Source organism: Oncorhynchus nerka, linkage group LG22 (genome assembly GCF_034236695.1).
Source record: "Oncorhynchus nerka isolate Pitt River linkage group LG22, Oner_Uvic_2.0, whole genome shotgun sequence".
In the NCBI taxonomy this organism is placed as follows: Eukaryota; Metazoa; Chordata; class Actinopteri; order Salmoniformes; family Salmonidae; genus Oncorhynchus; species Oncorhynchus nerka.
This window is the reverse complement of record NC_088417.1, coordinates 48,793,197-48,810,255: the sequence shown is the minus strand read 5'-3', so window position 1 is coordinate 48,810,255 and position 17,059 is coordinate 48,793,197. Positions and strand designations below refer to the sequence as shown.

General features: G+C 42.1%; 2 protein-coding genes across 11 annotated transcripts in view; one reads left to right on the top strand and one right to left on the bottom strand.

Annotated features, from left to right (window-relative positions):
- Nucleotides 1-1,814: 1,814 nt before the first annotated feature.
- skp1 (S-phase kinase-associated protein 1) lies at nt 1,815-7,176 on the top strand. The gene is made up of 6 exons (XM_029627124.2): nt 1,815-1,929; nt 2,752-2,848; nt 4,163-4,236; nt 5,270-5,413; nt 6,176-6,316; nt 6,538-7,176. The coding sequence occupies exons 2-6, from the start codon at nt 2,752-2,754 to the stop codon at nt 6,571-6,573; spliced, it is 492 nt and encodes a 163-aa protein (XP_029482984.1). The 5' UTR covers nt 1,815-1,929; the 3' UTR covers nt 6,574-7,176.
- Nucleotides 7,177-8,694: 1,518 nt separating this feature from the next.
- tcf7 (transcription factor 7) overlaps nt 8,695-17,059 on the bottom strand; it is a 96,578-nt gene continuing 88,213 nt past the window's right edge. For 2 of the 10 annotated variants that reach the window (XM_029627115.2, XM_029627113.2), the window contains 4 exons: nt 15,437-15,544; nt 12,447-12,495; nt 11,834-11,906; nt 8,695-9,023 (listed from right to left, as the gene is read on the bottom strand). In XM_029627115.2, coding sequence (XP_029482975.2) covers nt 8,777-9,023; nt 11,834-11,906; nt 12,447-12,495; nt 15,437-15,544 — 477 coding nt within the window. In that variant the 3' untranslated portion in view covers nt 8,695-8,776. Of the gene's footprint in view, nt 9,047-11,833; nt 11,907-12,446; nt 12,496-14,638; nt 14,687-15,436; nt 15,545-17,059 lie in introns of all 10 variants that reach the window. The other 8 variants (XM_029627122.2, XM_029627116.2, XM_065007213.1 and 5 more) reach the window with 6 other exon arrangements.

Here is a 17,059-nt window from a genome sequence, read left to right as displayed (position 1 = left end):
GCCTTTCTAATCGACCTGGCCCGGGTATCCTGGAAGGATATTGACCTCATTCCGTCAGTAGAGGATGCCTGGTTATTCTTTAAAAGTGCTTTCCTCACCATCTTAAATAAGCATGCCCCATTCAAAAAATGTAGAACCAGGAACAGATATATCCCTTGGTTCACTCCAGACCTGACTGCCCTTGACCAGCACAAAAAAATCCAGTGGCGTACTGCATTAGTATCGAATAGCCCCCGCGATATGCAACTTCGGGGAAGTTATGAACCAATATACACAGGCAGTTAGGAAAGCAAAGGCTAGTTTTTTCAAAGGCTAGTTCTCTGCTGCCAATGACTGGAACGAATTGTAAAAATCACTGAAGCTGGAGAATCATATCTCCCTCACTAACTTTAAGCAGCAGCTGTCAGAGCAGCTCACAGATCATTGCACCTGTGCATAGCCCATCCAACTACCTCATCCCCATATTGTTCTTTTTTTCTTCTCCTTTGCACCCCAGTATCTGTACTTGCACATCTATCACTCCAGTGTTTAATTGCTAAATTGTAATTACTTTGTCACTATGGCCTATTTATTGCCTTATCTCCCTAATCTCACCTCATTTGCACACACTGGTATATAGATTCTTTCTATTGTGTTATTGACTGTACATTTGTTTATTCCATGTGTAAACCTGTGTTGTTTGTGTCGCACTGCTTTGCTTTATCTTGGCCAGGTCGCAGTTGGAAATGAGAACTTGTTCTCAACTGGCCTACATGGTTAAATAAAGGTGAAATAAAAAAATTGCTCCATTGATAATGACAGGTCTTGGCCGTGACCCTACTCTCAGAGGGTGTCTTAGGGGGAGTTGGTATATGCAAAAAAAACACATTTCCAATTCACACATGAATATAATGCAAATATTAAGCACACACCTAAATATTATAAGTGAAGAAGATACCATGGAAATAATCATATACAAATAATGTGGAAAGAGTGCCATCTCACGGCAGGACTCAACATTACAACTCGGAATGTCGGTCAAGGTAAAGGTGTCGCAGTTGGAAATGAGAACTTGTTCTCAACTGGCCTACATGGTTAAATAAAGGTGAAATAAAAAAATTGCTCCATTGATAATGACAGGTCTTGGCCGTGACCCTACTCTCAGAGGGTGTCTTAGGGGGAGTTGGTATATGCAAAAAAACACATTTCCAATTCACACATGAATATAATGCAAATATTAAGCACCCACCTAAATATTATAAATGAAGAAGATACCATGGAAATAATCATATACAAATAATGTGGAAAGAGTGCCATCTCACGGCAGGACTCAACATTACAACACGGAATGTCGGTGAATCAGTGATCATTGTTGTGAATAGTATTTTACATAATATTTATAGCCACATGTTACATGCGAATAATATTTTACATAATATTTATAGCTACATGTTATATGCAATACTTCATAGGCCTACTATTCAAGTAAGGCAACAACAAAGTGTATGCATATTTACATTAAACAATTACTGTCATGGCATTAAACAAATACTAACATCTTGGCTAACAATATGACTGCACAAAGAGAGTAAAACAATTACGGTAATTTGTTTTTGTGCTGGGACAAATTGACAGAACCTGAGCAGTACACATCATGAAAGAGCAACAATGTGCATATAATACTATAATTGTATATATTTTGGACGCAAAAAATGAACAGAATGCACAAAATATTACAAAAATAATATTAGAAGACAATCATGTTAATAAATATTACGTGAAATTCTGTCTTCATGTCAATGGGGAAAATCACTCACAGGCATATCACAAGACGACCTGCTCCACTTGACAAAGCGCAGCTAGCACAGTTCCAGCGATTGCCTGTGCTTTGGTCTGGCCCTGTTGACGTTTAATATTTTATCTCTAGATTTGCTTTAAAAAAAAATCACAGTAAGTAACCACCATTTAGTTGTATGTCTTGGTGAAATAATTTGTGTTTTAAATGTAGTATTCCTATATCTAAATGAAAATATAAATGACTTGAATATGGTTGCTAAGACGAGGCCTTGCTGACGACGTCGTTAGCTAGTCGTTGTCAGCTAGCACAGCAGGCTAAGGTTAACGTAACTAACTAGTTGGCTTACTGTTACCTGAAATTATTGCCACTTACAGTGTAGCGCTAGTATTGAATCTAATTTCAGCCTATACCTGTTTCAGATATCCTGGTTGTTTACAGTTGCCAAGGCTGCATGTGTAGTTAGTAACCAAGCAAGTTAATGCTAACTACTGTACCTAGTTCATGACTGGAATCGAAGCTAGATAGCTATGTTGAGTTAGCGTGTGAAGCTAGCTAACGTTATCCAGCTAACTCTACAGCTAACGTTATACAGTCAGTTGCGTGAACTGGTAACGTAGCCAGGTATAACTACTTAGTTAGTTAACTAACGTGCCTGTCTACCGAAACATGAACTTGGCTGGCAAGTGTTTGGGTATCTATTAACTGGCGTTACTTGTCTGACTACAGTAACGTTATCTAACTAGGATTGGAAATGGCTAACTAGCCACCTTAACGTTAGCTAACGTAGCTAATTACTAACTAGCCACCTTAACGTTAGCCAACGTAGCTAAGGTAGCGTAACTGTTCCCTTGTCAGTAAGCCGAATACAGGGTTCGCCTGTCACCCTATATAAAACGTAGTTTATAAAAATGTAGTTCATTACCCCGCTAGCTAACGCGAAGCCTGAAACTGACAAACATTTTCCTGTTTTACAGATGCCCACAATTAAACTGCAAAGCTCAGATGGAGAGATCTTTGAGGTGGATGTGGAAATAGCAAAGCAGTCTGTTACAATAAAGACAATGCTGGAAGGTATGTAGCTATGTACTCTGTTGTGATCATGTGGTTGTAACATGAGTAGGGTGTTCAAATCAAAACGCATATTTTGACCAGTGGGTAAAACATGTTAATTATGTTGTTACTCCTCTAAGAAAACCAATGGTCCAAACCCCATGAAACTACCTTAATCCCATCAAAAGGTTATTGGAGTTTTAACAGTGTATACAAAAATATGAAAATACTACGTCATGTCTCAAATCACCGCTTGGTGTGGCAACTGCTTGTCATCTGACTGCACGGTAATACAGAGGGTAGTGCATACGTCCCAGTACATCACTGGATGTACTGGGCAGAGTTCCCTGCCATCCAGGACTTCTATACCGGGTGGTGTCAGTGGAAGGCTCTAAAAATAGTCAGACTCCAGCCACCCAAGTCACAGTCTCTTTTCTCTGCTACCGCACGGCAAGTGGTACCGTCTGGGACCAAAAGGCACCTGAACAGCTTCTACCCTCAAGCCTTAAGACTGCTGAACAGTTAATCAAATGGCCACCTGGACAGTTTACATCGACCTCCTTTATTGTTTATGTATCTGAATTGTTTTGCACTGGCTCTATGCACACTCACTAGACTACCCACACACTCACACATACTACACTGACACTCCAACACACACACACAAAACATACACAAGCATATTGACGCCACACACTCTCTCACACATAGAACCACTTTCACACTTCACACTGCTGCTACTCAGTTTGTTATATATCCTGATTGCCTACCCACGTGTACATACTGTATTACCTCAACGACCTTGTACCCATGCACATAGACTTGGTACTGGTACTCCTTGTATAGCCTCGTTATTTTGTGTTACTGTTTCCTTTTTTTTGGTGCAAATATTTGTTTTTTAAAATTGTATTGTTGGGAATGGGCTCGTAAGTAAGCATTTCACTGTAAAGTTTATGCCCGTTGTATTCGGCACATGTGACCAATAACATTTTATCTGATTGGATATAGACTTGAGGTTTGGACCATTGGTTTTCATAGAGGATCATCTACAAAATTAACATATTATTTTACCCATTGGTCAAAAGATGCATTTTTGATTAGACACCCTATTAATGCTAAAATCTTGTTATTTCAAGATTTATTTAGGAAATATTTTCTAAACTCTATTTCTTGAACTGTATTGTTGGTTAAGGGCTTGTAAGTAAGCATTTTGTGGGAAGGTGTTGTACCTGTTGTTGTATTTGGCGCATGTGACAAATACAATTTGATTTAAAGTACAGCTATCAAAACTGTCTGGCAGTATCTGTGTGCTTGTCTAATGGTTGTCTTTGACAGATTTGGGTATGGATGATGAAGGAGATGATGATCCAGTCCCCCTCCCGAATGTGAATGCAGCCATCCTCAAGAAGGCAAGTGGACTCACTGTCTGACAGTTATCCCATATCTGGTGCAATGGACTGAGGGACAGGCAAACTGTTGGGAGTTGGACATTGATAACCTTAGGTAAAGTGCCTCCTCCCAACCAGAGCTGGGGCTATCTTATCTCTATTTCCACTTTTATCAGTTTAGTTGCACATCACTTCTATCCATAGCGGCACTATTCAATTGAACCCAAACCTTCGTAGCCTTTTCTACTAGATGATTTTCCAGGAAGTGAAACATTTGTGCACAATTTAAACCAATGTAAGCCAAATGTGTAGGCAGAATGACTTTCCCAAACCTGTAACAGGGATCCGTACCTATGTGGGAGGCACTGTGAGGGTCCATGCTCGATCATTACATTACTTAGCAGACGCTCTTATCCAGAGCGACTTACAGGAGCAGCCTTGCTCGAGGACAGATGGTTGGGATAGTTGGCCTTAGGGGCACAGTCTACAATGTGAAAGAACAAATGCAACTGGTCATCTGTGCCTGTCCGAATCTCTAGAAATCAAATGGTGTGATTGTCTGCTGAAGGTGTAGACGTTGTTCATTGGATTTATACTGTGTGAAGGGATGTGGGATTAAAGATGATTTTTGTTATTCCATCTCCCAGTTTAATTGTTCCATACTGTCTTGTGCATGTCTCCAACTGAGGGACAAGCTGATGTTGTTTCTGCTACTTTGTTCAGCAACTGTATCCTTGTGGCTAATGAATTACATTTTGTTTGGGGAAATGTTTGCATGGTCAGACAATTACACATTGTCAGCCTGACATAATTAATGTTGTTTTTTGTTGTTTCTTACATCTGTAGAATAGCATGTGTCTCTCTGCCAGAAGCATTACAGCTCTAAACAGAACGTCATGTGTGCTCTGACCTTCGTCCTCAAGTTAGGCCTCTGAAACTGAACTCCGTGGGAGATGGATGCCCCGGCGTGTCTGATTGTTGATTCACGGACTGTGCGCTAGGAATAGTTGTTCCTTTTCATGTTTCCTTTCTCACTTCAGTTTCCTCCCTCCAGGTGATCCAGTGGTGCACCCACCATAAAGACGACCCCCCTCCCCCCGAGGATGACGAGAACAAGGAGAAGAGGACGGACGACATTCCCGTCTGGGACCAGGAATTCCTCAAAGTGGACCAAGGGACCCTCTTCGAACTCATTCTGGTGTGTACCTACCACCCCCGCCACCCCCCCTGCCACTCACTCAAAGAAACAGTTTGACACCTGTACACATACAAAGTGGAAGTGTCTCAGGTCTTGAATTTAGGCAATGGCTTAGCTGAACATACCACACCAGTTAAGCTAATAGGTGCTTAATAAAGTTATAACTGGAGGTAGTAGTAGGTCATTACTAAAGAGCCTTACACCCACAGTCAATAAAGTTGCCGACACTTTATCCAAAATCTTAAACTCTGGTGGTACAAAACGTCTCCACTATGAAACCATTGGATTATCCAATGAAACACCCCAGAAAAAGGGATCCATCCCCCTGTAATTTGATTGGTCACCGAGGGGAGAAAAGGGTGGCAAATATTTGAGTGTCAGAGAAATTCCCTGTGCATGTGCCGTCCCTCCCTGTGCTGCTGCCGCCGAGGTGGGAGGCAAATCTGCCACCGGCTTTGCGTAGAAACGCATGGAGACTGCTGCGTTTTCTCTTCCTGTGTGTAAGCGGCTCAGGAAGTATCAGCTATGTGCATATGAAGTTAAACAAGCAGCTCTTGTGCAGTGATTTGCGCAATATGTTCTTGTAGCGCTCAGGGCTTCTAGGAACTGTAACACAAGTCTGTCATTTGAGGAGTAGGTTTTACCCAGATCCCGAGACCTGTTTACTCGGCCTAAGCCCAGGGCTGCAGTAATTCACTTGAAAGGCAGTACTTGCAGTTGTTTTCTTTCCATCCTTTTATTATTATTATTTTTTATGTTTAGGCCGCAAACTATTTGGACATCAAAGGACTGCTAGATGTCACCTGCAAGACGGTGGCCAACATGATAAAAGGCAAGACCCCAGAGGAGATCAGGAAGACGTTCAATATCAAAAATGACTTCACAGAGGAGGAGGAAGCCCAGGTAATACGGCCTTCTGTGGTTTTCAGGATGTCCCACACGGCACCCTATACAGTCACAGTGCACTAACTTTTTTTGACGAGCCCTATAGGCCCTGGTCAAAAGGAGTATATAAAATTAATACGGTGTTATTTAGGGCAGAACCGCAGTCCTGAATGCGGAGCTGCCTTGTGATAATATACATTTGAGCCATGTGACAGTGTGTGCTGCTTCCCACCCCCCAGGTACGCAAGGAGAACCAGTGGTGTGAAGAGAAATAAAGGAGGATCATGCCAACACTAACACACTGAAAGGATTGTTCCATTAACTGGTTGCACTGCGCTGTTCATACGTGTTAATATTACATCATAGTCTATTAGAGCGCCCCCCCCCCTATGTACTCCATAGCATGACCATTTCTATTGCTTGTGCAAAATAATTTAATAAGCTATTTCATGTTTTTAAAAATGTTACTTCACATATTCACATGAGATGCATAGTCTGGTCTTTACAATTTAACTCCTTTTTTTACCGAAATATCTTTCTTTTTTTTGAGTCAACTGAATAAATAGCTTTTTTTTGACTGAAATGATAGCGCAGTGCAGAATTTAGTAAATGCAGCCTCTTCTGTGCTGTCTTCTTAAAGTCATGATAAGGAGACAAGCTGTCGTAGGAGATTTGAAGTGGGGGTAAACATGTGCAAAATGTCCTGTGGATTGGAAGTGCTTGTCGAAGAAGTAAAATGTGTGCGATCTGTTTGTCACTCAACTTATGGTATTTACCAAGCTTAGTACTATTGGAATATTTTCTCAGTTCTGCTCTGAAGATGACATTTAGGGTTAACAACCATTGAATTCCAGGAGTTAATAAATGACTTAAAATAATGTCTCTCTGTCTGCTGTTTGTGATTTTACATCTAATGGGGAAATAGTGGGGAAACTGATCCAGAATTTCAAAATACTTTAATACATCGAACAAAAATGAGCACATCAAAGGCAGAAGTCTTTCAATGTGTAAAAAAAAATAATTGAAAAGACAGACATCAGTACCTTTTTTATGTGTGGTCGTTTTGATACGAGCAGTCCCCAAATCTAAGATGTGTGTTAACATTAGAGCACCCTCTGATGGACTAGACATTGATTGAACAAACAGAAAAGCCTTGCTGTACACCGCCTACAGTATCTCCAAAGTAAGCACTTGCAAGCAGTAAATTAAAGCCATTGTTTTTCACATATATTTTTGGTACACTTAGGTGGAACATGAACACACAAAAGGATTGACACAGCTCTGATAACTTCAATGAAAGGAAAATGCAAAACTTCTGCACAAAATGTGTTTTTCTCTGAGAAGATGGGTGTAAAATAAATTATATTGCTTTTAGTGGAAAACTGAAATTAGAGACTGAAGAAACAACTTTGGGAGAGAACAAAAGTTCATTCTTTTACATAACAAAACATACATTTTATGTAGGGAATTCAACTGCTTTACAACACAATGAAATATAGTACTCATTTGGTCTTTAGTTTACAGCATGGTTCTTTAATCTTTTTCAGCTTGAGACCCAAATGAGAAATTAACAGTCCTCTTGTGACTCAAATCGTCCTCCATTGAACCAAATTAAGAAGAAATAGTGTATGAATGTAGATGTATTCTCATAAATTGCGACCCACCTCTAACATCCCATAGTTTTAGAAACCCCGGATTATAGAATGTTCAGTCAGACAGAGGCAGTTGAGGACTGCCGAATTTCATTTTTTATTATATAATGGAGGCTTTTTGACACCAGGAAACAAATTAATCTCCCAAACTGCATCCTTATGAACAAACACCAATGATGTTTTAATTCTCTGTGAGGGACCTACATCAAAATAATGTATCTAGCAAGAATTTGACTGACAAGCAGGAAGTGCCTAAAACAAATGAACATAACATAGAGATGAGTCTCCGAGGGGAGACAAGAACATGTCGACACAGTGAAAAACACTGTCACTACCTTGAAGCTTCAACCTTATACGACATCATTAATCAATATAAATACTATCTATTCTGGAAAAGGTTCCTTTGACACGTCTGAAAGTCTTATGAAAAGGAGGAGTACCGTACTCCTCTGTAAAAATCTTTGGAAATGGAATCAATTCGATTTTAGGCAGTGAGGAAGAGAAGCAGTTATCATCCCGGCAATATTAAAATGACATGAGCACTGAGTAAATCAGTCAGTCATATTGATGTGAATGGCATCCTCTCCCAGACACAACGCTCTGTCATTGTTTTTGGATGTTTGTGGTGAAGGTCTTTTCTCCAGCGTTTTGCTCCCCACTCCTTGTTTATTCCGGATGACGTTGGGCTTTGTCTTTCTATCTGGCGGGGTGTTGGGATGGTGCGAGGAAGTGTGAGAGGGGACAGGTGAGGCTGGCTAGTGAGACTTGGGCAGGGTACAGTCATGATGATGATGATTGAGATTGTCGTGCTGTTGGGATGATTCTATTAAAGCTTTGAGAGAGAGTTCTGTGGTCTTGGGTTTTGAGAGGATACGGGGTGTGTGTTGTTTGCTGGGCTGGGGGTGCAGAGGGATGTGTGAGGGGGAATCAGGCGAGGGCGAGCTGGGCAGGGAGGGGTGCTGAGGGGGGACGCCGTCGACGGGGGAGGGGGCGAGTCTATAGCGCTTCCATCGGAAGAAGTGGGGCTGGCGCACCATCCTCCTTGAAGGTATCGAATGCACTTCTTTTTCCTCCTAGGAACAGTCAAGAGAGTTATCTGTGAATAAAGCGTGGATGCAAAGCGTCACCAAAATGAACTTTTGTTTTTACTGTTTTCAACATGATTGAATTGAGTTTGAAGACCCCAAAAGAGCAAATCCATTGAATACCATCAAATATGTTTTCATAGATCATCCACCACCATTTCCTTTAAATCATGAATGATTTTTGTGGTTGTTCTCGTGATCATTAGAAATGTTGTTTTCTAAGCTAAATTGAAAGTGAACAACGGTTGTTTGCCTCTTCGTTAAAACCAAAGCGTCACGCCTTACCCCATGATTATTACCAGAATCCAACATGAGTCACTTAGTGCCTGCGCAAGAGAAGGTGCGAGGAAATATTTAGAGATGGGGAGGAAGAGAGAGCGATTCTAAATGTCAGAGTTCACTATCAACAGCTGCACTGCCTGACCGCATGAATGGAGAAAGTTGAAGGCAGATGAGCATGAGAAATGGCATCAAAGTGCAGAGCGGCGGTGCATGTGCGAGATTGTGTGTGTCTGTGTGTGCGTTCATCTGCGGTGATCAGGATTCGCTCTAACCACATTCACCTCCCTTTGTTCTCTTGCAGCACAACACACATACAACACGCACAGTGGTCAGGAGATTTCCATGATGTGACGGCATGGTGGGGAAGGCAGGGCAGATACCTCTACACTGATGTGACTTTGAGTGTGCAGATGTGTAAAGGAATAAAGGAGAAGAGATTTAGTTGGTAAAAAAAAGGCACTGATGATGAGCATGACTGATCCTCCATCCACTGTAAATAAAAAAAAAATGCCTGCTTTGTCATTTCTACCAATAGCATAATCAAGAAATATCTGTTTTAAGCAGAGAACAGCTACAGTTGAAGTCGGAAGTTTACATACACCTTAGCCAAATACATTTAAACTCCGTTTTTTTCACAATTCCTGACATTTAAACCTAGTAAAAATTCCCTGTCTTAGGTCAGTTAGGATCACCGCTTTATTTTAAGAATGTGACATGTCAGAATAATAGTGGAGAGAATTACTTATTTCAGCTTTTATTTCTTTCATCACATTCCCAGTGGGTCAGAAGTTTACATACATTTAATTAGTATTTGGTAGCATTGCCTTTAAATTGTTTAACTTGTGTCAAACGTTTTGGGTAGCCTTCCACAAGCTTCCCACAATAAGTTGGGTGAATTTTGGCCCAATCCTCCTGACAGAGCTGGTGTAACTGAGTCAGGTTTGTAGGCCTCCTTGCTCGCACGTGCTTTTTCAGTTCTGCCCACAAATTTTCTATAGGATTGAGGTCAGGGCTTTGTGATGGCCACTCCAATACCTTGACTTTGTTGTCATTAAGCCATTTTGACACAACTTTGGAAGTATGCTTGGGGTCATTGTCCATTTGGAAGACCCATTTGCGACCAAGCTTTAACTTCCTGACTGATGTCTTGAGATGCTGCTTCAATATATCCACATCATTTTCCATCCTCATGATGCCATCTATTTTGTGAAGTGCATCAGTCCCTCCTGCAGCAAAGCACCCCCACAACATGATGCTGCCACCACCATGCTTCACAGTTGGGATGGTGTTCTTCGGCTTGCAAGCCTCCCACTTTTTCCTCCAAACATAACGATGGTCATTATGGCCAAACAGTTATATTTTTGTTTCATCAGACCAGAGGACATTTCTCCAAAAAGTACGATCGTTGTCCCCATGTGCAGTTGCAAACTGTAGTCTGGCTTTTTTATGGTGGTTTTGGAGCAGTGGCTTCTTCGTTGCTGAGCGGCCTTTCAGGTTATGTCGATATAGGACTCGTTTAACTGTGGATATAGATACTTTTGTACCTGTTTCCTCCAGCATCTTCACAAGGTCCTTTGCTGTTGTACTGGGATTGATTTGCACCCAAGTACGTTCATCTCTAGGAGACAGAATACGTCTCCTTCCTGAGCGGTATGACGGCTGCGTGGTCCCATGGTGTTTATACTTGCATACTATTGTTTGTACAGATGAACGTGGTACCTTCGGGCATTTGGAAATGAGTCCCAAGGATGAACCAGACTTGTGGAGGTCTACAATCATTTTCTGAGGTCTTGGCTGATTTCTTTTGATTTTCCCATGATGTCAAGCAAAGAGGCACTGAGTTTGAAGATAGGCCTTGAAATACATCCACAGGTACACCTCCAATTGACTCAAATTATGTCAATTAGCCTATCAGAAGCTTCTAAAGCCATGACATCCTTTTCTGGAATTTTCCAAGCTATTTAAAGGCACAGTCAACTTAGTGTATGTAAACTTCTGACCCGCTGGAATTGTGATACAGTGAATTATAAGTTAAATAATCTGTCTGTAAACAATTGTTGGAGAAATTACTTGTGTCATGCGCAAAGTAGATATACTAACCAACTTGCCAAACCATAGTTTGTGAACAAGAAATTTGTGGAGTGGTTTAAAAACGAGTTTTAACGACTCTAACCAAAGTGTATGTAAACTTCCGACTTCAACTCTATGTGTGAATCCCTTTCTTCCCCTCAGACCTACAGGACCTCTCTCCCGCTTTCCTTTGATCATCATCACCCATCATCCCCCACAAATCCCTGAGGAGACACCCACCCCATCACCAGCCAGCAAAGCAGCTTTAGTTTCCAATAATACAGCCTCCTGACACCCCAGTACGCTGGGGTTCTCTACCTGTAGGGGGCGACGTGGGTCACAGGGTTAGTGAGATGAGTGCATGCAGAGCAGAGCACAGCAGTGGGCTGAGGCACGCTCACAGAGGGAGAGAGGGGTAGCAGAGCGAGAGGGCGAGAGATACACACCTGCAGGGACCACACCAGTCCGTTTGTTGGTTGAGGCCGAAGCGAGCTCTGCATTTCTTAGGAGAGCCAGGGTCTGAGCACAAGGCAACATGCGCATAGGAAAGAAGTAAGGAAAGAGAGGAAGAGATGGAGAGAGAGAGAGAGAGAGAGAGAGAGAGAGAGAGATAGAGAGAGAGAGAGAGAGAGAGAGAGAGCAGAGAGAGAGGTAGAGAGCAGAGCAGAGCAGATCAGATAAAGAGGTCAGGGCAGACGTTGACGCATTGACAGAGATGGTAAATCAGAGAGCCATCAAACCAGACTGTTAGTCCCCAATTACTGAGCAGGAGTCAACAACAACAACCCATAACTGCAGCCAGAACAGAGTAAAGGGAGCAGGAGCTCCATACACAACAGGCATTGAGGACACTAGGGAAGAGAGGAACACTTCAAGTGGGAAGTCTGCCATGCGTTCAAACTCGGCTAGTTAGAGTAGCAGAGACCCAGTCCGAGTAGAGGATAGTCGACCAGTGAAGTTGTTTCAAACGCTAGAATAGGGCTTGACGTTTTGGTATATTGTATTGAAGCGTGGTGGTTTGGCCTGAGAGGATGTTGAAGGTTGTTAATTGAACATTACCTGTGGTGGAGTCCTGCTGCTTCTCTCTTTTTCTTCTCTTCTTCTTGCCCTGTTGGAACACACGACCAAACGCACAGAGTCAGTAGGGGGGACGGGGTCCTATACACCACCGGGACAGTATCTGTCAGTGACATCTCGATGAAGACCATGGGAGAACCACGTCGTGATATTCACCATGTTCATGAGACTTAAGTCAACTGTACCAGAGACGGCCCAATTCACAAGTCGTGGAAGGGGGGTCTGAGGGCACTTTATGATCACTTAGGCCACAAGTTACGATGACAGCAGAAGAGAAGAGAAGGCAAAGAACTCGAATGATCTATAGTAATATTGCTGTAAACTCCATGGGCTATACAGTGGGGCCTTAATAGTATGGTTGGGGTTGTTCACATGAAGAGAGTCATAAAGTCTAAAGTCTCGTATTGGGGAGAGGATGTGGGAACAGCTCTTGGATGCCTAGACGCATCTACCCTCACTGCTCCCTAAAGCATTGTATGTGTGTGGTTACGGCTTGCGGAAGAAAACCCCACGACTGCGTAGGTGGACCTTGACTTCCTGTTTTGCTAACAGATCACATGACTACCCGGGTTTTCTGGCTTGTGTCTGGGAAGGGGTTAGACTGTAGCAGAGCTAGTGGTCCTTTGTATCTCAGTTGGTAGAGTGTGACGCTTGGAACGTCAGGGTAGTAGGTTCGATTCCCTTGACCACCCATATGTCAAATGTATGCATGATTAAGTTGCTTTGGATAAAATCGTCTGCTAACAAACTATCTGTTGATAAGCAACTGTTTTCTAAGTTGAGGGTTGTTGTTAGTGGATAGTTAGTTGACAGTTATTGAACATCTTATGTTAATGAATTAATAATAATATAATATACATAAAAATAATAATATTATATATTAAATTAATTATTAAGTTGCTGCGTTCCGTGGTTGCCATGGCGCCGTGAGGTAGCCTAGGCAGAGAGCTCTGTAAATATTGTACATATTTATTGTTTTTAAGTGTTTTTAATTGCATATTTGAATCAAACTTTTATTTGTTTTTGATAACTTGTTGATAAATGGGGCTGCAGGTAGCGTAGTGGTTAGAGCGTTGGACTAGTAACCGAAAGGTTGCAAGATTGAATCACCGAGCTGACAAGGTGAAAATCTGCCGTTCTGTTGTTGGTAGTATCTACTGAACATCTACCAACCATCTGCTTGGGACTATCCAAATAAAGTGTTATCTATACGGTCACAATAAAGCATTGGTATTCAAACTTTTTCAGAGGCGAGCCCATTTTTTCCCCAAGACATTCTCACGACCCCACCTCACCCCAAATGTAATGGCACAACCTTAAAATGGGTAATTTTAATTCATTGCATTTCCATTTTTTATCAAGGGGTCGCGACCTCGACTTGGAATACCACTGCTATAAAGCGTTACTATTTTATTCTATTCTATTATTATAGAGTTGCCATTAGTTCTAATGTGTTTTGGGACAATATTGTCTCTGGATGTATTTTTCCATCTTTGAAATATGAAGAAACATGCATGGAAACATACATTCAAGTGTTAAATAGTGACATTTACCTTCACATAAAAACATTATCCACAGTACGTTGCATCATATTCATCTGATTTGATACTAAATCAGATGCAGCAGTAAAAGCTTCATGCACATTTCACCTCATTGAGAATGCCACCACGACCAGCTCGTAACCCTCTTTACCCTAACCAGCTAACTGACTATCCACAGCCAAGAGACAGAGAGAAATGAGAGAGCCAAGCCCCTATGGTGTGTTATGATACAAAACCCCAAAACTTTATCAAGCCAAGGAAAGGAAAATAGGCTGTGTAAAAGATCTCCAGGAAAGCAAGAAAGTGAGTTCTCTCTCCCTTTGTGACTCATCCGGTCTGTTTTCATATGGGGTGAGCGAACATTGGCAATTATGTAGTCCAGGAAAACCACCTCCAGATACATAGCATAACTTACATAACATAAGCCACCTCCACCCCTCTGTGCCTGCCCTAAGGGAGGTAAAGCCTAATAATGGTCCCCCAAAGCCCAGAAAGCCTCTCCAGCCCAGCTCCCAGCTGTCCTCTCCCTCTCTACAGTCCGAACCCCACCGCCCCACCGCCTGAGGAGGAGAGCAAGCCAAAGCCACCCTGCTGTTAGTAGAGCGGGTAAGTGGGGTAAAATGTGTGCCCTACCCAATCAGCTTTATTCTTTTCCCCCGCGCCCTCTCTAAGGCCCGCCTCCTGGAAGAATTCAACAGCAACTTCACAATTGAGCACAGCACAGAAGGGAAGTTAAGCAGCATTAAGCTAACACACATAACAGAGACGTTCTTAGAGACATGTCTCTCTAATACACATCATATTCATCTGCACAGTATTTGAAGCAAGGGATTCACTACACTACTTCTTAACTCAGTCTACAAGCCCACTACTAATGACAGATTTCACAGACAGTGCACTTATACTAAGGTCCAGTTACAACAGTACAAAGGTGCCCGCCATGTATATAACTACCAGTGGTTAAAAAACCTATTATAGTAATACAGAGATGAGAGGGGAGCGGGAGGTTTGCAGCTGACTGTGTAATGCTATGTGTAATAAAAGCGGAGCTCGTCATGCGTCCCTAACAGCAAAGCACTCAACAGCCAATTAAATCACCTCACTGAACAGTGCTGAACAGCCATGTCTGACCAACTAATGTCCAGTACGCTCTATCTCATTCTCAAAACCCACTCTAAATTAATGGCATGCCAAGAGATTATAACACTGGTCATAGAGGTTATAACGCTGGTCATAACAATATGGTTGTAAACTAGTCTCTCTAACAATGTCTGCACTGATACGTGACCAACTCTGGAAATGCGCCAAATAAATATGATTAGATACAATATGTTGATATTTCTATGTGTAGCCACTAGCCTCAATGATTGACAGGTGGCAGGGTGGGGTGATCATGCTGCATGTGTGTAACCAGGAAAAGGCGGGCCTTACGTAGTTGTCTCTGGCGGACCAGCTGGGGTAGAGCTGCATGTGTAGCTGCCGCTCCTTCCTGGCCAGCTCATAGTATTTAGCCTGTTCCTCCCGGGTCAGAGCGTGCCACTGCAGGGAAGATACACACAAGAATGCACCCGTGCACGCACGCACACACGCAAACACACACACACACACACACACACACACACACACACACACACACACACACACACACACACACACACACACACATCAACAAAAATACCATTTAGGTTTTGTTCATTAGCCTAGACCAGGGGTGTAAAACTCATTTTCCCCGCGGGCCGCATTCAGTCTTCATTGAGGTCCGGAGGGCCGCACTTAAAATTGAATATATAATCTCGCCATCATTAGCAAAATATAGTTCTCTATCCATCGCTTTTGGAATTTTCGATGCTCCCTGACCGTATATATTTCATTTCGATGACTGTTGTCAAGCTGGACAGAGTGAAGATACTAGAAATGTAGGTCCATTACCATTTCTACACAGTTTGTTTTGGTTTTCGTCAGTTCAATGTAGTTTTATTTGGATCCGGCACCTGGCCTTGAGTTTGTGACACGTGGCCTAGACAATGACATGCACAATGACAACTGTTGAGGCTAGGAGGGCTGAGGGAATGTGTTTATCTTATTACAGTGCACTGGATTCTTGGGGATCTTCAATGCTGCAGAAATGTTTTGGAACCCTTCCCCAGATCTGTGCTTCGACACCATCCTGTCTCGGAGCTCTATGGACAACTCCTTTCACCTCATGGCTTGGTTCTTTGCTCTGACATGCACTGTCAACTGTGGGACCTTATACAGACATGTGTGTGCCTTTCCAAATCATGTTCAATCAATTGAATTTACCACAGGTGGAATCCAGTCAAGTTGTAGAAACATCTCAAGGATGATCAATGGAAACAGGATGCACCTGAGCTTAATGTTGAGTCTCATAGCAAAGGGTCTGCATACTTATGAAAATGTGATATTTCATTTTTTTTTAAACATTTGCAAAAATGTCTGAAAACCTGTTTTTGCTTTATCATAATGGGGTATTGATGAGGATTTTTATTTATATAATCCATTTTAGAATAAGGCAGTAACGTAACAAAATGTGGAAAAAGTGAAGGGGTCTGAATACTTTCCGAATGCACCGTATATTGTTTTATAAACTGGGTGGGTCGAGCCCTGAATGCTGATTGGCTGACAGCCGTGGTATATCGGACCGTTTACCACGGGTATGACAAAACATTTATTTTTACTGCTCTAATTAGGGAAAGGGGGATAGAGTGGCTTGAGAAAGTTATTCACCCCCCTTGGCATTTTTCCAGGTTACCTTACAACCTGGAATTAAAATAGATCTTTGGGGGGTTTGTATAATTTGATATACACAACATGCCTTTGAAGATGCAAAATATTTTTTTATTGCGAAACAAACCAAAAAAATAAGACAAAAAACAGAAAACTTACTTATTCACCCCCCCAAAGTCAATAGAGAGAGTAGAGCCACTTTATGCAGTAATTACAGCTGCAAGTCTATTGGGGTCTGTCTCTATAAGCTTGGCACATATAGGCACATTCGTCAAGGCAAAACTGCTCCAGCTCCTTCAAGTTGGATGG